Genomic DNA, 25,733 nt, shown 5'->3' with positions numbered 1-25,733 from the left:
GGAAGAGGGAAGATGGTATTCATGTTGATACTAAAATGAGATGTAACGAGGTTGTTTGAAGATTGAGATCGGCGAGCATGTTGCTAGGTTGGTTGGTTTGTATTCAATTTAAACATTTTGGAGGATCTTTTACAGGATTTGCCACATGCCAATTCTAAACCATTCAGCATAGAAATAGTTGCTAAATTCTGTGCAGATTGTGTCCCCAGTTCCATGTTTAGTGAAGATAGCATTCCAATTGCCACTAGTCTGAACAAACCTTTTACAGAATTTTGGCTATGCAGTAGTTACTTTAAATTCCAAAACTAGTTACGATTGATAAAATGCCGGGAAGACGGAGGGAGACCTCGAATGAGATGGATGGATGGTGTGGATGCGATGGACGGAAGAGGAATAAATAAAGCAACTTGGAAGCAGCACAGGACCGAAGGGCATGGAGGGGGTTACTGTTGGCGGGCAAGAATCTACCCGAGGTTCAAGATCCAACGGAGTTGAATAGTTACTTTGAGGTTTTCATTGTTTAGGGAATGGAATTATTGTTCCTCTTTGGCCACTACTTATGCGCCAGCCACGAGATAAGGACAAGTGGGAAAGGTTGAGAAAAATCAAAGATATAATAAGAGCCATTTAAACTACTTTCAGGTAACGAGTTCCAAATTGATACACATACTAAAGGCTCTTCCCTTACCAGGGAGGTACCCAGAAAAAAAAAAACAAGTTTATTCGCACTCTATACGTTCCCACATGCTCCAAGTGGATAAAAAAATGCCTTGCATTAGCAATTGTAAACTGGCGTCTCTCGGCACCAGCGTACATGGGTAAAACAGTTAAAAGGTGCATGCCCGCGTACACTAGATGGGGCTAGGCCAGTTCTCTCGAATTTGGATGGAATTGTGGCATTACACTGGAGTGATGGGTATAGTCTTCATGGGGAAGTGTAGAGCAGGACTGGCTGCAATGCAAGTAGTCTCGAGTTTTGGTCCAACTCTTGTGGCTGTGTTAGGCTTATATGAAATTTTCACCCCTTTGACCCAGCGCCAGAGGACATGGGGGAATCCTTCACCGTTCATATTTTGATTGTAATTTAATATACATTAATATTAAGAGGTTTGAGCTTTTAATAAATGCAGCAAGTCTCAAAGTATTTTTTTTTTTTTAGCTACTGTTGGGTTTTCGGACGTTAATTTGAAAATAGATTGCAGTAGAGTGAAAGTCTACCAACTGGCTGGTAATGTAATCAAAGTGCACCACTTAGTTGGTTAGCAGTTTGTACCTTCAGAATCTTGGGCACTTTCTCTGGTAGAAGATTGCTGCAAGACCTTAAAACTGGATTTGTAGGAAAACCTTCCCCCCTGAATGCTGAATGGGAGTAACATCAGTTGTCACGACCATACTATGATTAGAGGTTCAAATGAAAAAAAAAAAAAATACAGTTTACGATTTATTATGAATACAATACTTCAGCTACCCTGTTGTTTCTGTATCCTTAGTATTTTCGACATCCTTTTCACTCGAAGTGGCCGTTTGTCTGTAGGTCAAATGTCCATGGTCATGGCCATAATGGGTGTTGTCGTACGTTTTGAAGGCATGGTTGTCTGCATATTTGTTTCCATGATGATGCCCATGACCATAGGGGTGCCCATGCCCACTGTATCCATAGCTGAAGTGGTACTTCCGACCGTCTTCATCGTATCCATAATACTCGTTGTGACCAAAGTAATCTTTATCATGGCCTAGCAAGTACGAGTATTTCTCCTTGTAGTAATTGTCACCGTAGTGGCTGTGGCCATTAGACACCGAACCATGTGAACCATACACATTTCCATAACTTGAACCATACCCATAACTCCCACTTGCTCCATGGGAGCTTCCAGCACCACTTAAAACTTGAGAGCCTGCAGAACCCGCCTGAGGAGATACTAGCTCGAAACCACTTGCCACAAGACCTTCCTGAGAACCTGCAAGTCCAGCATGGGAGGCTGCTGCTCCCGTTTCAGATGCAGTTCCCTGGGAGTTTGCTGCACCAGTCCTGGATGGTGATGAGAAGCCAAGCTGGCCCGCCCCAGAATTTACGTTCACAGGATCAGAGACTAGGACAAATTCTTGGGCATTTCCACCTCCAGTTGAGGTTGCTGCGTATATATTGTTCTGTGATCCAGAGGCACCCTGGAAGCTTGTAGCAGCGGATCCCTGGAAGTTCTCGGAATTTTGGAATGATCCAGAGCCATGAGTGCCCTGGCAACCTGAAGAACCACTTTTATGGGTGTCAGAGACCGTGGTAGCCTGGAAGCCTGCACCAGCGGAGCCCTGGAAGCCTGCACCAGCGGAGCCCTGGAAGCCTGCACCAGCGGAGCCCTGGAAGCCTGCACCAGCGGAGCCCTGGAAGCCTGCACCAGCGGAGCCCTGGAAGCCTGCACCAGCGGAGCCCTGGAAGCCTGCACCAGCGGAGCCCTGGAAGCCTGCACCAGCGGAGCTTTGGTACGTTCCAGAGCCTGCAACAGACTGGAGACCTAAAGAACTACTTCCATGGGTTCCAGTGACCGTGGTGCCTTGGAAGCCCGCGGCAGAAGAGTCCTGGAAGCCCGCGGCAGAAGAACCCTGGAAGCCCGCGGCAGAAGAATCCTGGAAGCCCGCGGCAGAAGAACCCTGGAAGCCCGCGGCAGAGCCTTGGTACGTTCCAGAGCCTGTAGCAGACTGGAAGCCCAAAGAACTACTTCCTTGGGTTTCAGAGACTGTGTCCTGGAAACCTGCAGCAGAGGAGCCCTGGAAACCTGTACCATAAGTGCCCTGGAAGCCTGTGTCAGAGGAACCTACAAATCCTGCACCCGAGGTGCCCTGGAAGTCTGTGGCAGAGGAACCCTGGAATCCTGCACCAGAAGTACCTTGGAAGCCTGTAGCAGAGGAATCCTGGAAGTTTGTAGTGAAACTTTGGTATGTTCCAGAGCCTCCAGCAGACTGGGTTCCAGAGATCGTGGAGCCCTGGAAGCCTGCAGAGGAACCCTGGAATCCTACACCAGATGTACCCTGGAAGCCTGCAGAGGAACCCTGGAATCCTACACCAGATGTACCCTGGAAGCCCGCGGCAGAGCCTTGGTACGTTCCAGAGCCTGTAGCAGACTGGAAGCCCAAAGAACTACTTCCTTGGGTTTCAGCGACTGTGTCCTGGAAACCTGCAGCAGAGGAGCCCTGGAAGCCTGTACCAGAAGTGCCCTGGAAGCCTGTGGCAGAGGAACCTACGAATCCTGCACCAGATATGAATCCTGCACCCGAGGTGCCCTGGAAGTCTGTGGCAGAGGAACCCTGGAATCCTGCACCAGAAGTGCCTTGGAAGCCCGTAGCAGAGGAATCCTGGAAGTTTGTAGCGAAACTTTGGTATGTTCCAGAGCCTGTAGCAGACTGGGTTCCAGAGATCGTGGAGCCCTGGAAGCCTGCAGAGGAACCCTGGGAGTCTGCAGCAGATGTGCCCTGGAAGTCCGTGGCATAGGAACCTACGAATCCTGCACCAGATATGCCCTGGAAGTCCGTGGCAGCGGACCCCTGGAAGTTTTCAGGGGATATTTGGTACGCTCCATGAGCTGCACCGGACGAACCCTGGAACCCTGCACCGGACGAACCCTGGAACCCTGCAGCGGACGAACCCTGGAACCCTGCAGCGGACGAACCCTGGAACCCTGCAGCGGACGAACCCTGGAACCCTGCAGCGGACGAACCCTGGAACCCTGCAGCGGACGAACCCTGGTATCCTGCAGCGGACGAACCCTGGTATCCTGCAGCGGACGAACCCTGGTATCCTGCAGCGGACGAACCCTGGTATCCTGCAGCGGACGAACCCTGGTATCCTGCAGCGGACGAACCCTGGTATCCTGCAGCGGACGAACCCTGGTATCCTGCAGCGGACGAACCCTGGTATCCTGCAGCGGATGAACCCTGGAATCCTGCAGCGGATGAACCCTGGAATCCTGCAGCGGATGAACCCTGGAATCCTGCACCAGAGGCACCCTGGAATCCTGCACCAGATGCACCCTGGAATCCTGCACCAGATGCACCCTGGAACCCTGCACCGGACGAACCCTGGAACCCTGCACCGGACGAACCCTGGAACCCTGCACCGGACGAACCCTGGAACCCTGCACCGGACGAACCCTGGTATCCTGCAGCGGACGAACCCTGGTATCCTGCAGCGGACGAACCCTGGTATCCTGCAGCGGACGAACCCTGGAATCCTGCACCAGACGTGCCCTGGAATCCTGCACCAGACGTGCCCTGGAATCCTGCACCAGACGTGCCCTGGAATCCTGCACCAGACGTGCCCTGGAATCCTGCACCAGACGTGCCCTGGAATCCTGCACCAGACGTGCCCTGGAATCCTGCACCAGACGTGCCCTGGAATCCTGCACCAGACGTGCCCTGGAATCCTGCACCAGACGTGCCCTGGAATCCTGCACCAGACGTGCCCTGGAATCCTGCACCAGACGTGCCCTGGAATCCCGTGGCAGAGGACCCCTGGAAGTTTCCAGCAGAACTTTGGTATACTCCAGAGCTCGTAGCAGATTGGAAGCCTGAAGAACTACTTCCTTGAGTTCCAAAGACTGTGGCTCCCTGGAAGCCCGCGGCAGAGGAGCCCTGGAAGCCAGGAGAGCCTTCAAATACTCCAAAACTTGACCCAGAGGAATAGATTTGAGATGATACACCAAGTACTTCCTCGATGAATGGGCGATTCTTGTTCACATCTATGAATACGTCTGGAAGACCTTGTCCGCATCCGTACCCATATGATACTATTCCTGAAAGTAAAAATAATCCGTTACTAAATGAAGTTAACTTTGGCCGCCACCATGCCATTTTATTCAGCCCTGTATGTGGCTTTCAGTGGAGGGCTCAAGACTTGCATGTGGCTGCTGTACAGCTTAGTTATCTTTACAACTTTACTAAAGAAACTTGCAAATGCCAGAAATTTCAATAGCTCTGGCCCATTGATCAACAGCCTCCACAGGAAATTTCAGTTGTTATGACATACCAAGAGGCCGCAGAACCCGCCTGGAATGCCCGAGAACCCACAGAACCCACCTGGAATGCCCGAGAACCCACAGAACCCACAGAACCCACCTGGAACGCCAGAGAACCCGCAGAGGAACCTATGAATTCTGCATGCACAAAGTACTGTATAGATTTGCATTGGGATCTACACACTAAAGATTCTTCCCCCTGTATGGGAGGTAGCCAGACAAGGCATGCCCACAATCCCACCCATCCCACTCCCATTTGTTTTCCCTTTTACAGTTTAAAAACATTCCAGTTTTGCATTTAAATCTTACCTGTTAATATAAACTTGTCACTCTGCCCATATTCAGCACACACCAAGCCACCACCTCCATCACCCTGCAAAGCGAAAATAGATTAGTTCAGCACCCTACTAATAAAAGCTTCAATTTCATGCCAATATTCCATTACTTACGTAGCAGGTTCCGAAATAGGATTCTCCTTTGGCACAAAAATGATCTTTCCTCAGTTTGAAGGACAGACCAAATTTACTTCTAAGTCTTGACTGACATCTCTCCCGATTATAGATGTAGTATGACCCGTGCTTGAGAGTGTTGCTGAACGAACTTTCAGACCTGGCCTGAAAGTAGACCAACGCTTTACTCTGGTCTACATTGCTATATACTGAACTTTCATCTTTATGAAAGTAAAATTTGTCAGATTTGTCCGAAAATTAAACATTTAACAACCTGGTCTACATATATTCTTGCTATATACCAAACTCATTTTTATGAAAGTAAAATTTGTTAAAGATTTGTCAAAAAATTCACATTGAACAACCTGGTCTACATATATTCTTGCGATATACAAAACTCATCTTTATGAAAGTAAAATTCCTCAAATATTTGTCCGAAAATTCAACATTGAACCTATGGGTAGTGGTGCAAGCATACCATCTTCAAACTAATACAAACTTGTGATGGACTGCCACTGGTACTCTGAAGTGGCATTCAAGATTTACATCCAAAGAGTCTCCCATGCAGTCTTTAAAACCCCATTAACTTTTGTAAATGCAACCTTAGATGCCCATCCCCTCAATCACTAGGCACAATATTCAACTTAATTCCCCGAGCGTATGCATTATTTGTATATTGTAGTATATTTTGTTTTGTCCAAATGTTGTTCCAGCGTTTGATTTAAGTGCATCGAGTCTAGACGTGCATTTATTTTATGTTTGTGACGTGTTGTTTAAACGACATTGATGTATCATATGTGGACAAATGCCCAGGATGTAACTTCACCTTGTACTATTGAACATGTCATGGAAGATTGCATTATACACAATCACGCACGCAAACCCAACACTCCATATAGGATGTGGGAAAACCCCTTTTCGGTCGTGGCATTCCTTGGAGAGGGAGGACTGTTCGGACCGAGTCTGGGGAACAACAACAACTTCATTCCCTTCACCTTCACAAGGCCAGTTGACAAGGGACCAATGACTAGTTTTGGTTCTGCAAGACTGATGCCAGAGAATCCTCTTTCAGTTTAGTCTGGACCCCATTGATCATATCCCAAGGACATCTAGTTTCCCCAAACATTTGATGCAAGTAACAAACCAATATTTGCCCACAGTATCTAAACTGGGCAATGGAGATGCTGGGATGACCCATCATCCAGGAGCAGCCAAGAAAATTGGGAAGGGAGGGGTTGTGAATGGGAGTGGAGTAGGTGGGGATGAAATGGGTAGGAGTGGAATTGTAGCCGACATTGGCAACCTCCCTTGCAAGGAGGAAAGCCCTTGGTATATAACAAGAATAAAGGAGACTGCAAGAGACCATAAGACCTACACTAGACAGCTCCGTATCCATCACCACCTGTCATCCCCATCCATAAAGTTGTCTAATCGTTTTTTAAAACGACCAATAGTTTCATCGCTTACTACATGGTTGCTAAGTTTATTCCATTCATCGACCACCCTATTAGTAAACCATTTTTTGCCTATGTATACCAAAGGCCCTTCTTGCAAGAGACTCCAAGCTTATGAACATGTACACAACATCAAAACCCAGTTAAGGCCTCTACTATGAACCCAAACTTGCACAAGATGTATACATGGTACAAGATGCATGGGTGGCATCTACCTCTTACCTTGTCTGTATAGACGAATTGACCCCATCCAGGAACAAAACAAAGTTCAATGTGATCACCAGGTGCAGTTGTTGGCAAGCATGCAGCTTTCACATTGGGAAGTCTCGTGATATCCTCGTAATCCAATTCCAGAATTGCGATGTCGTGCAAGAAAGTTGTACTGTCGTATCCTGAAATGTTATTGCAAATGTCTACAATATTACTTTAATCCAAGTTTGTCAATTTGCTCCGAATTACTATGATAGTATTAACCAATACATATTAATATCAAATCAAGTGAAAACCAAATAAAAACTGCAAATTTGCGGCATCCAAGTGAACCGAATTATCAGGAATGAAACTAGAACCTCAAATTCAGCACATCTTCCTGGAAGCAACTAACAAAAGTACCAGATTTACTTTAATTCTAACTATACAAAGCTGTTCAACTATAGATCTATTCAGTAACAGGTATTAATTCAGCTTGTAGGCCGACATTTGGAAGATTGGTAATGTTCAGAAAATGATCTTACTATATCAGTGATCTTTCAATCTTCCATGCATCAAATCCATACACAACCATTCTCCACATCCCTACCTTGTCTTCCTTCCTCCAGATATTTTCCTCTTTCCTACTGCCTTTTTACTCCATCCATCCATCCATTCCATTCTTGGTTGTCCCCTCATGTTCACTTCTTCCACCTCTGCCTTCCACACCTTACTAATATTTTCACTCGTTCTTTCCACATGTCCAAAACCATCCTAATACTTTCAACCTTAATCTCCCAACTCCCTCTCCACCCCCACTATTGTACTATCCAACCTAACAACCTCTACCATACTTCAGGCATTTCATCTAGCACATTCAAACTTATCCTCTTCCTCTTATGTTCCATGTTTCTGCTCCCATGCAGTGCTGTATAGACATTTGGGAATGGATGCTAAGGAGATTGTATGCAGGAGCAATTGTGCTGACCGTACTATATAGGGCAGAAACATTGAACATAAGGAAAAGTTTAAATGGTTTGGAAATGAAATGCCCGAGAAGTATGGTAGGGGTTAGTTGAATCGATAGTGAAAAACTAGGCGAGGAGAAGAGCGGGGATGGAGGATTTGGGAGAGTAAATTATTGGGATGGTTTGGACACATGGAAAGAACGAGTGAAGAAAGATTAGGTGTTAAGTGAACATGAGGGGGCAACCAAGAACGAGATGGATGAATGGACGAGGTAAAATGGGCACTGGGAAAGAAGGGAACATCTAGAAGAAGGAAGATAGGACAAGATAGGGGCGAGTGGAGAATGGTTGTGTATGGATGATGCTGTGATGCATGGAAGGGAATGGGTGGGGGATGGGGGGGGGTGATGAAGTACATGTGAACGACGTTTTGATGCAGCCTACAGGGATTTCAGTCTTTCCACATGCAGGGATGGAAAAGGTGTCGGATTAAATGAATATTTTGCTGTGGATGTGCTGTGTTACATTACTTCTGACCCAAGGGAGTGGGCGAGATGCAGGGATGACCCATCAAGAAGCCAAGAAAAGAGGGATGGATGGGGTGAATGGGAGTGGAGTATGTGGGGATAGAATGGGTGGGTGTGGATGTTATGATTTTTTTCTACCTACTTTGAAACGGGTGGGGGAGAACCGTTGGTACATGTACGATCAATTTAACAAGTCTAGAAAATTTACCATAATTTCAAGATCTAATCCTGTAATCGTTTCCAAATACATAATTCTACGCTATTGCCAGGTTAGAAACTGAAAAGGAGTTTTTACTTGCCTCTATGTATGGCGAAACGAGTCACACTAACGTCATAGGCAGGATACTGTTCCTCTGCACTCTCAACATTGGTTGTAACATCGTAATCTCCCACTCTTACTTTCAAATCCTCTGCCTGACGCTACATCAAAAAGACAGGATAAATTTTACATCCGATAACTTTTTTATTTGACAAATTGAACAATGGATACAAGAACTTACATCTTTAAGGCAATGGGCTACGGTGAGGACGTGTTTTCCAGTGATTACCGTCCCACCACACAGGTACTCCCTTGTTGTTCTGTCCAACAGGGCAACCTACAATGGGGGAGAAAGTATATACATTCTGCTGAAGAGGACTACAGATCGTAGTCCAATATACAGTTTTCCTGTACTTCCGATATTTCTCGGATAGTGGGTTTAAAGTGAATTTACAAATGTGTTATAACATACCAGTTTCCAAGTGTATATACAAGTTATGCCACATTTAAATCTGTATATACCAAATTTTTTTTTTTCCATTTAAGGGAGAACCAGGAGAACCCATCCCCAACCATCACCCATTTATCTTTTGTCTTAGCTCCTTAAGGATGAAGGGATATGTGCCATTTAAATGTCCTGTAAAATAAAATTTCTACCCCAGTGAGGTTTTTTAAACCATTTCATGCAAGTACGGTAGACAGGCATAGGAAAATTCACCCTTTTCGTTCCTTTCACTTCTACTTTAACTGTAGTAAAGTGCATGTTAATAGTATAAACTATCCTTTGCACTCATAGAACAAGGCACCTTTCAACCATTTGAAATGCATACTTTAGCTCGATATTAAGCCTTTACATCTAATCCTTTCCATTGATATACCCCTTACACTAGGTTATGACAGTTTACAATTACCTACCTTTACATTGCAAATCTGTACCTTATGTCTGCCTGTTGCCCCTTGTCTTTTCTCGATCATGTTTATGATGGTTTAACGTCAAACTCCCCCTATCGGATGGCTAGGATGGTGCCCCTCACAGAGGGCTTTGTAGCGTGGAATTTAATGAACCATGCCCTTGGTTCAACTTTGCTGGTGGCAGGATTCGAACCACCATCCCCTCGACCTTCGCCGCAAGTAACGACGCCCTAACCCACTCAGCCAGCGAGTTTCCTAATGTTTATAAACAAGTATAATTTTCGCATGTCAATACCAACCTATGCAGTACTAGTTTCATTCCTTCTCCCTACCTATTACTAGGATCCTCATGCATCTTGAGACATTCCAAGATGCTTCCTTTAAAGTCCAGTGTTCCAAATTCTACACCAGGTTGAGGTTTCTACAGGACCACTTTGGTTATTGTAGGATTATGTCAGGCTTTGGGTTTGCCTATATTGCTACAGCTTTGTTCCCATTTTCTAGATTTAATTCTAGAGTCTGGGTTCAGCAATGGCAAGTCAACCGATCAGATCCTGTGCTGTGTTCTTGTGGAGTGCCGATTCTACAAGGAATGCTTTCAAGCTCGAGTTGACCATAGTTCTGTGCATCGCGAGGAGATTTGATCTGCAGATACGTGGGATTTCTGAAGCGCTTATTGGCCCAATTTGGTTTGCACTCTGGGATGGTGTGATATGCAATGGGGTGAAGCTTTCCCAATTTGTAACTTAGAATATCCTTGCTCATTTCTCAACACCAGCACGAAATGGGCACCGAGTAGGTCCATCAGTCGATGCCGATTTCGTCCATTAGCAATCCTGAGGTGTTGGGGTACAAAGGATTGAACAAGGTCACTATCCTCGTCTTTGATGTTTACTCCCAGGTGGAGAACAAGGGCCTGCCTATGACCTTTAGCTACTGCAGGGACAGCAAGAACTAGGTCTCCTCAACCAAGACCAAGGTCATTAAATCGTTTTTGCACGACTACAAATGCATTCACATTCATCACTTGTTCGTAGATTCTAAAGACCTTTTGCAACATGCAGTCTTTCAAACTGGGTTTCGACATCAATCCCAATCCTCGTGCATTACACACTTGCAGAAATGATTTCAGTACTATGTAGCAAATCTCGTTACAAATGGCCTTGCTGTGGATGTGCCGTCTTTGTCTGCACTGCTTCCAACCCAGGGTAGTGGGCATGACTTAGGGATGCCTCATCACCCAGGAGCCAAGAAAAGACAGACAGGGATGGTGAATGGGAGTGGAGTATGGGGATGAAATGGGTGGGGTGGATTTACGCCTTTGATTTTGGCTACCTCCCTTGTACGGGGAAAAATGCCCTTTGTATGTAGCAAGTTACCTTTGATCAAGTATATCAAGTAGTCTAAAACTTTGCTGCCCTACTTAACGATAAGGGAGGATAAACTTGTTCAAGTTTGAATACTTACGTGCCAAGGATAGGTGCTTTGGAAGGGCTCTACACTGTTGGCGCCTTGTTCTTTTGTAATTCCAACCAGATCTCTGTTGGACCTTCCACACTGCCAATAAAAGTTCAAGTCAGATGTAAACCTCTGGAAAATCTTAGCTTGACCCATTAAGGACCGAATTAGATTGCCCTCACATCAGCAAGTTGCATTATTACATTACTACTAATGCAATTCAGTCATTGAGTGGGAAACTGGAGAGCTCAATGTGGCAGGAATTACATTTCTAGGGAGGGCATCCAAGAAAGGAAGAAAAAAAAAAAAAATTTCGGTATGATGATTCCTACGTAGGAGTCATGAGGCACAAGTGGGTACACGAGGATGCCAGCGTCTGCATGTTTATTATACATTTTTGTAGTTGTACACGAGTTACCTCCGGATTCTGAACTAGTTTGACCACATTCTGTGTATTATTTACTCTAAAAGACCAAGTAATACAGCAATGACTTATGCAAATAGTGTGATGCATCATTCATATGGCAGCCAATGCTGCACACGAGAATTGAACTTAAAGTGGTTAATGACTGTTACTGGAAGGATAGTCTTGTATAGATACGAAGAGAATATAAAAGGACAGTCTACTTTTGAACAATGTAGAGGGACCCCCACAACAACTGGGTAATTAGGCAAGTGGATACAACAGTACTGTCACCTGAAGCAACTAAATAAACAACTCGCTCCAAGTTAAAGCTATCATACTCACCGTGCTCTCTTGGCGCTGGAGAATGTTGAGTTCGTTGGTGCCACCAAGTCCAAGACCACCTTGTATGAAGCTGCGCCCACGCACTACCAAGCAGAGAAATTATTACCCAAGGATCCGTATTTTCAAGTTCTAATCATTAATAGGCAAATAACCAGTTTCCGGGATTCCTCCCAATCCACATGCTGCCCACAGGATCTTGACAACTTGTTTGCAAGTTAGTCAAGGTATCACTACCACAAGAAGTGGGAGTATACACAAATACAGATGAGATATAGCCTGTATAACAGGGCTGCAAGACAAATTCCAACAGTATTCCGTTAACATTCCTAATTACGGATACCACCAAGATGCAGCCAAGACTAACAGTGCATGTTGAATTAATAGGCCACAACCAATTTATACATTTTGATAACCATTTCAAAGTATGGTATGTGGATAAAGTTTTGTTCAAATAAACTCCAGAAACTACTAGGACTGGTAACTAACAAACCTGATGATTCTGTTCCATTTCCTCTGTCTGTAGCAGGCTCTAGCATTGTCCAGTTCAAAGAAATATTTCAGATTAGAATTTAAAGAGTATTAGCTACTAATGTCAAATTTTATATTACAGATATAATACACAGCAACATTTGCAGTTTGGTATTTGAAAGGGTTGCCACAAATCATTCAAGATCCTTGTATGGTTATCAAGGACACTATTGACCACAAAATTCAACTTAACATTTAGTCCATCCATACTTCCAGTATTTGAACTGGGCTAATTTAAAGTAATCAAATTCACTCCCCCCTGGTGTCTTGCAGAAGACCCAGTTTCCAGGAAACTGGAAACTGGCAACAGCCACCAGGCAGGACCATAAGCAACTTTAAAGAGTGTCTGGGGATAGTGTGGGGGCACAGTAGTTCCGAGGGTCCGATTGCATCTGGGCCAGATGTAAAAACTTCCATCATGAATTTCCCAACAATTAGTAGTGTCCACTATATGAAGTTCATAAAAGGTTACCAAAATTCAGGTGGTTAATACTAAGTTAGCTAGGTCAACATGAAAATGGAATTCCTGATATTTGAGCTGAAGTAGTTCTCATGGGATGCAGAAAGTCGCTACGAGTACAATGCAATTTTGAATCATCCATCTAGCAGTCCTAGTTCGAGATATTGCATTTTGAAGGTAATTAAATCGGGCCTATTTTGTCCCAGGAAATCGGGCCAAAACGTGCGGTCTGACTAATCGCCTATCAAACAAACAATGACCGGTTTTACCGAAATGCACAATATAAAAATTTAGCATATGATGGCATTATTTGACCTATTTTCTTTAAGATGTGTGATTTCCATGTAATTTGATCAAAGAATTACGTTTTTATCCTCTGCAAAATTACCCACCACAGCTACGAATACCGTCAAATTACATGAAAATCACATTAAAAAAAAATAGTTGAAATAATTCTACTATATGCAATCTATTACACTAATAACAATAGTAATAAACTTAATAGAGTAGTTTGATCTATACCACCTGTGATCATAGATGGCGGGCTGGACGAATCGTAGCTGTGGTCCGTAATATTACGGAGGTTAAAAATGTATGATCAAATTACATGAAAATCACACATTTTAAAGAAAAGTTAAAATAATGCAACCATAGGCTACTCTAATTACACATATCACTACACTACACTCAGGATATATCACTACATTGCAGGATTTGTATGTACCCGCCCATCTGCAGTGACGTCCCGATATTACCGGGTATATGTTCAATGGTGTAATTGATAACTGCGAATTTGAATTTTTGGGTAATCATTTCGAAAAGGTTGGGAAACTGCATTACAAGGACAAATCAACTCTCACCCAAAGGATAACATTACATACTACACTAATTTTTACTGGGGAGGAAACAAGTTGACTCGCGCCCACATGGCAGCGCAAACAAGTTATATAAAAAATTGGGGAGGACAAAACTCGCACCCAAAAGATGATAGATAACATACTACTTCACTCTAATAACACTGGGGAAGAAATAAGTCAACTCACACCCAGATGCATCTAGAGAATGAAGTTCAGGTCTTCACGAATCAAATCTATGATTATTTCATCTGGAGTCTGGTACGCCACACTAGTGCCACCCTCATAACCGAGTTTAAACTCCAATCCACTTTCCGAGTGTATTGCCGATTCAACCACACCACTGTACCACCTGTCCTTTCCATCATTGTTCCACTTATGCGTAAACTGCCTTCCCAACATTTGCCTTGGATCCCGAAGGAATTCCAAAATATTATTGTCCGCACTGACATCCTATTCAACAATGCCCATAAGAATGTCTGCCAGCTGAGAATCAGTCAGCTTTGTCAGCGCCAGATTCCTGATGTCGACGTGCAGAACTTTTTGGTAAATGTTGATGTGTGCTCTTAGGGACTGGGAACGAGCAGTTTTCGATTTTGTGTGTTTCACTGCATTCACCTTGTCTGAGGTTGTGGCCAATCCTCCGTCGCGGAATGCTATCTCGAGCCACTTCTTATTTCGTCCTGGACCGGTCCTCCTTTAGTTGAATGTCCTGTTGCTCTTCTGACTTCCTCTGGATCTGCTGCTGGTAATGGATGGCGTTATCATTTTCCTCGTTTCGCAGCTGTCTGTCAGACTTCTTTGCTCAGTCGATGACATTCCCCATGGAGCCTTCATCCTTCCTCTCCAGCCACTGCCGTGCAATTATTCCGAAACATCACCTTTGCTTCAATGTACGGAAGTTTTGCGCTGGGAGCCCTTACCATCTCACGGTCAGACATGGCGAACGCCCTTTCCCCACTGATATTGGTAGAGGAGCAGGATGCCGCCTCCTTCACTAAGGCATCACTCGGACACCAGAACTTCCCACCGGGAAGGTGGTCGCTCAGTTGTCGATGCATAACTAACAATTGCACCACACATCTGGCAAAGAAGCTTTCCCGTGGAATCATCAGTTTGGCGATCGGCAACGAGTGAAGAGAAAGTCTGGTCTCTCAACACTGATCCCTGGAAACGCACTCGCTGTACTGGCTTGAAGTAGCGGTGATGAGTCGATGCTCCACTGTGTAATCTTCTCGAACGCGGCGTGTCGAGGCTTAGAGGTCTCCAGTATGGTCGATTGAACTGATACCACCCTCTGCCAAGGAGCGGCTATGAATTTGCCGACGAGGCCAAGGGCTCGGAGGGTCGTCTTCACCATTGGTATCTTCAACGCATTCAACACAGTTTGCACTGTTGGATGGACTGTGCACTGCATCAAAGAAACCAATAATGTGTGGTAGGTAATGAAAAATTTTACCTGCAACTGATACATGAAATCTATTGCCTACAAACATGGGATACAGAGGTCCATCAATTCTTACAACCCGCTTTAAGTATGCCTCCAGTTCCGGCCGACACGAGTACTTCGTGCTGTTGAAGATCTTACTTGCAGTCCTCACCAGGGCCATGGTCAACGACTCATCTGTGGGTGAAGGGTAGGTCCTTGTTGGCGGGCTTTTGTTGTTCAATAGGCAGATGGCCGACTTCAAAGGAGTGTACTGCCTTATCCAGGTCCTTTGTGATGGTGTCCAATAGGTGCAGATTACACTTTAAGTTATTAAAGGTCTTTTTGTAATGGAGGGCAAGTTTCTCCTCGATGGACTTTTTTACTGCGACCCGATCACTCATGGTATTGCTGATATTGTTGGCAGTTTGTGTGTTGGAGTGTCGTTGTGATGGTATCAATGTAATCGGCTCGTCCTCCAGCCTGCTTATTCAGCCCTAGCAGCAAGGCTCCATGCTCTCTTGTTTCCACTTCCACAAGGTGGCCAAGTGGCTTGGTGGTGCCATTGTACTTTAACCTGCTGCTTTCCGTGGATGACAAATACTCCCGCGCCTGTTGCCGAGCGAGGCACTTCATCTCCTTAGGCAGCGGACCGGGTAGGATGTCACCAGTCAGGACATGGTAAAGTGCACGCAATGCTTTTGACATTTTTTTTGGGCCACTCCATAATTCTGCAGAATGTAACATGCGCGTCTGATCTTTGCTGAGTAAGCATGCCCTTGCTTGATGAGATTCCTCAGATTACCTTGAATTTCAGAAGTCTTTTCTTCCTTTGAGCAATTCCTCCTCTACATTTCAGCAGTCTGTTCAACTTCTTATTCTCTTGTTTGTCAATAAGTTTTTTTTCCATTGCTGACAAGTTTTCCAATCTTCAGGACTTCTTCTCCCTTGTCAGACTGTTTCTCGTCTTCAGTTTTCTCTTTGCTTCCCTTAGACGCCTCAGCTTGTCCTGGGTTTGCTGAAGTTTTAAAGCCCTCTTTTCTGCATTTTCCTCGAGTTTCTTCATCACAGCATACTTTCCCTTCCACGATGCTGCTGATGAATCTTTCCTTTTCAAGGCCTGTCTTGCTCGACTAGGGTGTAGTTGCCTTAGAGCTATTACTTCTTCCCTGCATTCATTCAGCTTACGAGACAGGTCTATATTCTCACTAGCTCCTGTTTAAGGTTGCTCAGTTCCCTACACTACAGCTAATTTCCCTAATGCTTCCTTTTCTGCTACACTATTGAAATCTGCAGTTATTTGAGGAATCCGATCTGCATCAGAGGTACTTGCACTATGCACAGCCTCAGTTGTAGCCAGAGATGCAGATGCAGATTTCTGGGGTGGGCAATACAATTGTGATAAAAATTTTGTCCGGTCCTCACCACGCTTCCTTTTTCTCTGCTCATACACCCTGTGGAATGATTGCCTGAGGTTAACCACGGTTATTTCACTCAGACTTGGCATTTGATGGCTGAGTGCACAGTAAACAGCTTTCCAAGGAATTCGGTGTTTCTTCATGAAGTTTCAACATCTCGTGGACAGTACCATTGTTCACATGGCTGATATTTAGCCGATTGCAATCTTTCAGGAAGTTTGCATCCTTTATGCCAAACTTCACTATACGGCCCCAAGAATGACATCAGCAAGTACAGTTATTCACAATGTTCAATAGCAAGATATAACTGGATTATAATAACTTACAGTAGGTTAGAGTACGAGTACACATCTATATCAGCGGTTGAAGTGTCGCTATGCGTTTGATGTTATCCGATAATCCGACTAGAAAAATAAAACTAAAACCACCGATTTCTCAGCTCTACCGTAACACGCTGCCTTTGTTTTGGTATTAATAATCTGCGATACTAGTTTGTTTATAATGGTCAGTTGCCAAAACCCTAAATTTGTTAGCTCATTTTTTACGTTGAAACATACCAATTTTAGATTTACTGCCGAATGCAGGCCAACATGTTTATCTTATGTTTTTATTGACCGACATGCAACTGATGTGAATGTTTGAAATTTACTATGATCATAGTGAATACACTCGCACATTTTTATTAATCAAATTTCCCGTGGTATGTAAATTTGGCCGTTTGAATGGCGTGCGCATAAAATGACGTGCTATTGTGCTCGTCATCTACGGTGGCGCCTCTGGTGGTGTTTGACCTAATAGTGTCCACTATATGAAGTTCATAAAAGGTTACCAAAATTCAGGTGGTTAATACTAAGTTAAGAAGGCCTTAACAATGTAATCATGAAAGATAAATCTAAAGCATTCCTAGCATCTGAAATTTTCCTTAAACGAGTAAAGACCTGTGACAACCCTGCATTGTAGTTTTAAAGTTTTACTAACCTGATGGTTCAATGTATACTGGATCTTCTACAAAGACAAATAACTAGAATTAATCATATGGTCATAAAGTCCTGTACTACCTTAATTTTTTCAGGCCAAATTAAAGTTTAGTTCAGCATCTGAATAAAAATGGATCTGCAGTAACTGCATTAAGCAAGGTTACACTAACCGAGTGGCTGAAGGCGAATATCTGGAAAAAAGAAACAAAAGTTAATACAAATTCCAGGATTATCAGCACTTCAATTCTATACTACCCATTCAAGCTTCCTACTACTAACCTGGTCTATCAGGCAGCAAGGGAAATCCTGTTCCAACATCTGGAAAAACCAAACCACAATTTACTACCCATAGTTGGGGTATTGCGTGCATGTTGTACGCAGTAAATATCTTTGGGACTAGTATTTAGAATAGAACATTTCATGGGACAAGGTGACCAGTGCCATGACTAGTTTTGGCAGACCTTGTAGAAGGTTATTTACCTCTTGTGCGTCTCCCAAGTATATCTCCGTCTGATTCTTCATTTTCTGAATGATCTGAAAAAGTGAGTTTCAAGTTAGAAATGATAAACAATTTGCTCGTGGTAATTGGGTTACGTCAAGAGGTACAAAATGAGGGACAGGAAGCGAAGCTATGGGCAAGATGAGAAGATAAAACAAGGGACAGGAAGCGAAGCTATGGGCAAGATGAGAGGACAAAATGGTTGAAGGACAGGAGGAAACAGAAATAAATCTAGAGAGAAAGTAGAACGTGTGAACAAGGGGAGAGGGAAAAAGTTAAATTTAAGGAACGCAAGTTAGGGTACGAGAACTAGAAAAATGCTAGCGAGCACAAGGTACTTTCCAAAAGCATAAAACTAACTTGTATTGCCATATTTGCGGGTAGATGCTCGAACGAAACTTTTGCTATAATTGGACACATTTGGGTTGTTTGGGGGCCGGACATCCAAATTATACACTGCAACAAGTAAAAGTTTCATTAGAAAATCAACTAAAGAACAGTTAGGGACCCATTTATCTGGCATTTCCATCCTTACATGGAGAAGTTGGAGGAAACTTCCATCTTGGCACTTTGGGACAGTTACTGTGCTCTTTAGAAGTACACACTTAGGCGGTATAGCATTAGAAAATTAAATTTATATACCAAAGGCTTTCTTCCCCCTTCCACGGGGAGTAGCCCCAAAATAAGCATAGAAACCACTCCCACCCATTCCATCCCCTACATACTCCACTCCCTTAATCTACCCTCTTATTTTGGCACCTCCTCGATGACGGGTCATCCCTGCATCTTGTCCATGGCCCTGGGTCAGAAGCAGCGTCTACTGTCCTTCAGACATTTCCCTCTTTCCAAATGCCCCTTTTACCACATCCATCCATCTCATCCTAGGTTGTCCCCTCACATTCACTCCCTACCTCTTCCTTCCACACTTTACTAATCTTCACTTGTTCTTTCCATATATCCAAACCACCCCAACAACCCAATCTCCCAATTCCCTTTTCACCCCTGTTCTCATTTCTTATTCCATCCAGGCTAGTAACCCCCATCATACTTCTCAGGCATTTCATCTCAAACATTCAAACTCCTCTCTTCCTCTTATGTTCAATGTTTCTTCCCCATACAGTGCTCTTAGCCCAAACACTACATACAATCTCCAACTTCAAACATTTGTTCTTCCTTTCCAACTCCTTTATATTTTGCTCTGTACAGTGCCGTAGGTACAATACCTGGCAGTGTTTGCATTCATCTCCAATGAAACTTGGGTCAACCAAAATCCTACCCACTGGACAAGTGATGGAAGTAGTTCAATACAAGATCCCAAACCTAAACACCCATCGTAAGCTGTTTACTAAATGCAACAACCCCAGTATTTTCTAGTTTAAAATTACATACCCAAGCATACCACTTGTCTATTTGAAGACTTCACTTCATGTTTTCCCAGAATTCAACCCAGGGAAACTATTCTGGCCCAGATGTAACCACTACGAGACAATTGCACAACATATTGCATTTTGCAGACAAAAACCACATCAACTTGTGGATTGAACCTATGGTCAGAGTCCATCTTCCAGGGATGGGGGTTGGTTTCTGGTTTAGTCTTAGATCTGGAGGCAACTGATCTATCCGACAGATTTAACTATACATAAAATATTAATTAAACAAACACTAAACCAATATTCCTTATTTACAACTGGTCCAGCATGTTACGTACGTGTGTTGTAGTGGTCTGCAGTATTTGCCGTCTGGATCAAGTTGCTGTCCAAACAACAGACTTTACCTTCTCCACACTGGGCCTATTACAAGAGAAGAGTTATAACCGAGAGCATAGATTTATGTAAAATGGTGCTATTCAGCATTATAGAACTAGCATAGGGGAACAATTTAGCAGTTTTGAACAAATGGATATAAATTTAGAATCTGGCTATTACAGGGATCGACATTTTTAGAAGTGCACACCTACACGATATAGCATAAAATTAAATATTGACTTAATTACAAAACATCAACGTGATTAAGTTTTACATACATACATACATATACCAAGGCTTTTTCCCCCTTCCAAGGGAGGTAGCCACAAAAGGAAAGGCATAAAAACACTCCCACCCATTTCATCCCTAAATACACTCCACACCCCTCCCACCCTTCCTCTCATCTGAGCACCTCCTGGATGACTAAGTTTTACTTTGTGTAAATCTTTGCTTTGTGTAAATCTTTGCTAAAAGCTACACAAACGAACTCTCAGCGATTCCTTAAAACACCATATTTGTTTTGACATTCGGTGGTCGAACACGAAGACCCTAATGACCTCTAGAATTACAGGTATCACTACTAAGTGCACGTTAGGTTGTTAGAATAGACGAATTTATACTGCAATTTCTTTGACCTCCGCATTTTCCAAAACAGTTCGAGTCAAGCAGTCAAAGCGGCTACATTTGTGTATTGCTTTTAGCAACTTTTTGTTGATTTCAAAGAAAAATGTATATTGCATTGATGTATTATAGTTCAAAATTAATTCAATTTTCTATTGCTATATTGCGTAGGTGTGCTGGTAATGCCCGGTTTACACCTAACAACATTTTAGTACCAAGTAACGGAAACTAGTTTCGATACTAGTGTATATGCCAAGGCTAGTTAGGATTCATGTTTAGAGAATTTCCATTAGTACAGATTGGGGGTGATGGGAGTGGAAGTTGAGAATTAGATTTGTGCCGAAAAGTTTCTATTAATGCCAAATGGCAGCTAGTGATTAAACTTTCCCTTTGGAAGAAAGGTTTGCCCAGTTGTGATTTTAGAATTGGGAGTGGAAATTTGGGGAAAAAGACTAAGGCACATTTCCTCACGTCACATGGCAGATGACACGCATGAAAGTATCCCAGGATAAAATCCACTTACCCTTTTGGAGTTTTCAGAGAGTTCTGGGTTTGCAATGTGTTCATTTCCAGTACATGCATAAAAGGGTACACATGAACTTCTTTTGGGGCAGATACTTTCTTTATCAACACCTGTTGCTTCCTGGGCATCCTCCACATCCTCTGCATTACGACTTGTGATGGCTTTGGTCAAATCTTCATCCTCGTGTTTAGGGTATGGGACAACTAGAAGCGCTTTCTCCCCTTTCTCCTGGAAATGAAACAAGTTTGTACTAAATTCACATCCCTGCAATCTGCAATAGTGGATCAGGTGAAGTAGACTAGCATTGCATTTCATTACTTGCACCTTGCAAGACCAAGGACCATTACCAAGACCTTTTAGGTACATCTTCACTTTCCTTGTCCTCTTACAACTTACCTTACCATAGTGCCAGTTCTTAAAGGAAGGTGTGAAAGGTTCTTTTAAGCCATTTGGGGTTCTGCAACACAGGAGATCCAATTTCTCTGTAATTGGAGTCCGCCCGCACAACACCTATGGGGCAAATAGGAAGATTAAACTCCCTGAATTTTCCAAGCAATGTTTGATTATTAATTTTTCAAGTAACTGGATTTATACATTTCCAATTAATATTACACTGAAAGATAAATATGACGTTTAACTTTCTATACCCAGTCAGATCAATTGTCTGAACATTGTTACAAGAACAAGTGAACTTGGGAAATTTGAAAATTCCAATCCAGTTATTGGGTCATTTCTTGCTATAAAGATTTTACCCAAGAGGATACATCTCATCCATACTTCAAGAAGTTACTGGATTTATGCATTTGATTAATATTACACTCAAAGATGAGACGTTTAACTTTCTATACCCAGTCAGACCAATTGTCTGAACTTTTACAAGATCAAGTTAACTTGGGAAATTGAGGAATGCCAATCCAGTTATTGGGTAATTTCATAAAGATTTTATCCAGCCAAGAGGATATACCTTACCCACACTTCACGCCTCAACCTTACTACTACCATTCTACCAACACCTCCCACATCCAAAGTTCACCACGATAAATTATTCTTAAGTCCGCTTCACACTGGAATGAAGTTAGTCAAACTCGAGTGACTACCCAGAAGTAATTCGCCTATGGATTCCCCCCCCCCAAAAAAAAAGTAAAGTTCCAATATGCAGAAAATCCCAAATTAAGTAAAAGTTTAACAACTTTATTGAGCAAGACAATACAAAAAGTTATGATATAGTACATTTAGTTAACCCTATTATGTTCAAAGGTTTAAACTAGTTGGTTTCATAGACTAGTTTTGTATTTGCCCAAGTACACAAACTCCATTAAATAATAAATGTACCATTTCACAACATTTTTGCATTTCTATTTTGACTTCCAATCTAAATCAATTTTAGTGCTTTGTACATTCTAAATTATCTAGTCTACAAATTTTGCACCAAGTTCACTTACTCAAACCTAGTTATCAAAAATAGTTTTGATTGGGCCTTTTTCCCCGCCTGGGTATTTGCAAGGTGTGGCTTTTTCCATCGCCAGAAAATTCCCTATATGGGTCTTTAGCCGGTGGCTTTCTCCCTAGTTTTTTTTCCCCCGGTGGGGACTTTTTCCCGAACCTTCGGTTACAGTATTCTAAGCTTCCACAAGAATTTTCAACGTCTAATACTGGTGTAGATTTATACTCTTTTCATTCTACTTCCAAATACGACGCTTGAAACTGGCATTTGGAGATTCGGGGAAAAAGGCATTTTTATGGTTGTGTATACCTACGCGTTATAGCAATAGAAAATTATTGTAATTCCATCAACACGAGATTTTCTTGGCCGAAATCAATAAGTTGCTAAAACAGATTATCTAATGAACGAAGTCGCGGCGGTTGAATGATACGCCATGTTTGTTTAGATAGATGCCAATGTCGAAGAAATGAAAGGATAAATTAGTCTATTCTAACCTAATGTAACCAACATAGCCTATATTTAGTAATTCGGTACCTCATGTTCTAAAAATCATCGGGGTCATCGTCATCGTCGTCACGGATGCTGACGGCCTGATTATTATTAAAAGACGACAGAACCCCGTGTTCTCTCAAAGTTCAGGGGAGCCTTTTTGTCTAAACAGCGCTTATCGTCACCTGGAATTGGAGAACACTCGTGGCGCAGTTAATAGAGTTCCCGGCTGCCACTACGGAGATCTGGGTTCGAATCCCGCCCAGGGCTGAAATAATTTCAGTATCGAGTCGTTACTCCAACTCGCGTGGGCGGGGAGTTGGGTGTGCGCGCGTGTAAGGACAGCATTACATTGATTGGTCATAGACGAGCTCCGAGTTCTTCCGGGAGGGAAATGGCTGTCGCTCACGAGTCCAACACGTGATCCAAAGACCAAGGTGAAAACCATGGTATGATAGAGACTCGACAGACGACAGCATGGCGTCCGTACCGTTTCCCAGCTGCTTCGTTAGATTTGCTTGTAGTGAAGTTATTTCCGCCAAGAAAATCATACTATGTCCATGTATTATATTTACTAAGTTAAATATTTAATTTTCTAATGCTATATCGTGGTGTTCACAACGAAATTACCAAAAATAATGTAATCCAAGTCCTTACAAAAACGAACAGGTAGTTGACAATCTAATGAGAAGCAAGCGTCACACTTACCGTTATGTCAAGTTTTTCTACATTTGTTTTTGGATCCCATGCAACATCTCCCTTCTCGCACGTGTCCCTAGGGATGCAGGACGAGGGAACTGGGCAGGCATACAGCATCTTTTTAGCTTCTGTGTAGCTGGACATCAACAGGACGATGGGCACCCATAGTCCTGTGACCACTACCATCACCTCCCGCATGATTGTCTGGGGGGAAGCATTTGATAAACATTTATTTAATTTGTATTTGATTAAACTAAAGTTACTAGAGTTTTGACTAAACTTCATAAGCTACATTCCGGTAACCAAGCTCTGTTGGGTCGGGCTGTGGGAGGAAGCATTTGATAAATACATTGTATTTATTTAATTTCCATTTGGTTAAAAGATAAAGTTACTAGAGTTTTGACTAAACTTCATAAGCTACACTCCGGTAACCAAGCTCTGTTGGGGGTGTGGGGTGGGAAACGTCAGAGCATTACCCATACATCGGGACATACGAATAATTAACATTTGGTGGGGATAATAGCCGTGTATCACTAGGCCAATATGCAACAAAACTAGCAATACAAATTTGTCCTGGCGCTAAATTAATCTGGGTCCGTATCACCAGCAACAATGATAATCTTAACTAGCAAATTTCAACATGTCTGTACAAACTATCCAAAATCCTACTCGAGTGGATTCCAACTTTACATTAATTTTAGTTTAGGTAAATACCGCTCAGTGATAGTCTAAGTCAGAATAGACACGTTTGCGAATTACATTAAAGTTTTAGAATTTGTACCGTCAGAATTTTCCCATCTTGTCCTTTCGATACTTTGGAACTACTGCATTGAACATGTGGCACGAGTAAAAAACGAAATTAATAAAACCGATTGGGCAATGGTGTTAAAAATACAACCTGAAATGACAAGAGACAAATCAGAAGTAAATTCATTCTAGTTTGTGTACCGGTCGGTCTCACAACCAAACTTTGAACCAGAAATATTCTCTACAATCTAAATTCCATGCAGATAATGTATTCAATGCCATCGAAACACTTCACTTATCCCTGCCTTCAAGATATTTTATTAATCCGATGAAGCCTTGAAGGAGATTGCAGGAGACTAAGGCTTACATTGGTACGAGCGAAAAGACCGGTCGAGTTTGATTACATTGTTCAGATCGCCGCCCCCATTACACAAAATCTGCTACAACATACGCACGGGAACATAACGTATGGGAACTACCGAAATACGTAAAACGAAATCCAGTTTTCACTAAAAATGCCACACGAATATCTTCAAATATCAAAACCAATACCGTAATAGCTTTCAAAATGTACATCAAATCAAGTATTCATATTTTGGAACCTTCTCAAACGCAGACAGTAACGAGAATTCTCGAACGCAGAGAGAGTTCTTGAACGCTTCTCGCATAGGCTGGCGATTACTATACATACCAGTTGGCCGTCGTTTGAAAAAGTGTCTTTAGGGAGGTGGGCTGGTGCAAGGCTGCCGGTTCCCTCTACTTCGATGTGATTTGGTTCTTTCTTGGTGACACCTCGCCAACGACTGCGCTGCTTTTCGATTTCGAGGCTCAACGTCACGAAACTTCTACGACGACGTTTCGAATCGGAACCGAAACATTCACAGGGTTTCGAAACTTGTATGACGCAGTTTCTTGAATTTCAGTTCACAAGAAATAATTAGGGATAGGCCCGTAGCCAGAACTTATGAACGTAATAAGAATTACTAATATTGTATAGCAAATAAGGAAATAGCAACACAGCGGTGTTGTGAGACCGATGCTGAACCATCAGACACTAACTTATTATGATCTCCGCCAAGGCCGACTGTGCGTTTGGGCATCATATACGGGTCATGCAATACAAACACGCGTAGGTAGCGCCAATTTGCAAGATACTAAATCAAGGACATACGTTTGCAGTAAAGAATATCACCGAATCCAATTAGTTTGCATCGAACTGGAAACTAACTTGCAACTTTATTCTGACAATCAATGTAGGCTATATCATAAACGACTGACAAAAACAAATAAACGAGCTTGAGAATTTGGGGGGTACTGATTTTTTGGGGGCTAA

General features: G+C 43.0%; 1 protein-coding gene across 1 annotated transcript; it reads right to left on the bottom strand.

Moving 5' to 3' along the window:
* Positions 1 to 1,428: 1,428 nt before the first annotated feature.
* LOC143029070 (uncharacterized) lies at positions 1,429 to 25,231 on the bottom strand. Its single transcript, XM_076191418.1, has 19 exons — positions 25,092 to 25,231; positions 23,663 to 23,857; positions 21,418 to 21,531; positions 21,022 to 21,249; positions 19,841 to 19,922; positions 18,493 to 18,588; positions 18,114 to 18,167; positions 17,913 to 17,951; positions 17,804 to 17,824; positions 17,635 to 17,661; positions 12,461 to 12,499; positions 11,971 to 12,053; positions 11,232 to 11,321; positions 9,094 to 9,189; positions 8,893 to 9,013; positions 7,132 to 7,301; positions 5,456 to 5,620; positions 5,316 to 5,379; positions 1,429 to 4,784 (listed from the first exon to the last, which is right to left on the bottom strand). Exons 2-19 carry the CDS (start codon positions 23,849 to 23,851, stop codon positions 1,465 to 1,467), a joined length of 4,998 nt encoding a protein of 1,665 aa, XP_076047533.1. The 5' UTR covers positions 23,852 to 23,857; positions 25,092 to 25,231; the 3' UTR covers positions 1,429 to 1,464.
* Positions 25,232 to 25,733: the final 502 nt, after the last annotated feature.

Source organism: Oratosquilla oratoria, chromosome 10, assembly GCF_046742065.1.
Source record: "Oratosquilla oratoria isolate Oo_2021 chromosome 10, ASM4674206v1, whole genome shotgun sequence".
NCBI classification, from domain to species: Eukaryota; Metazoa; Arthropoda; class Malacostraca; order Stomatopoda; family Squillidae; genus Oratosquilla; species Oratosquilla oratoria.
This window is presented reverse-complemented; position numbering and strand designations above follow the sequence as displayed.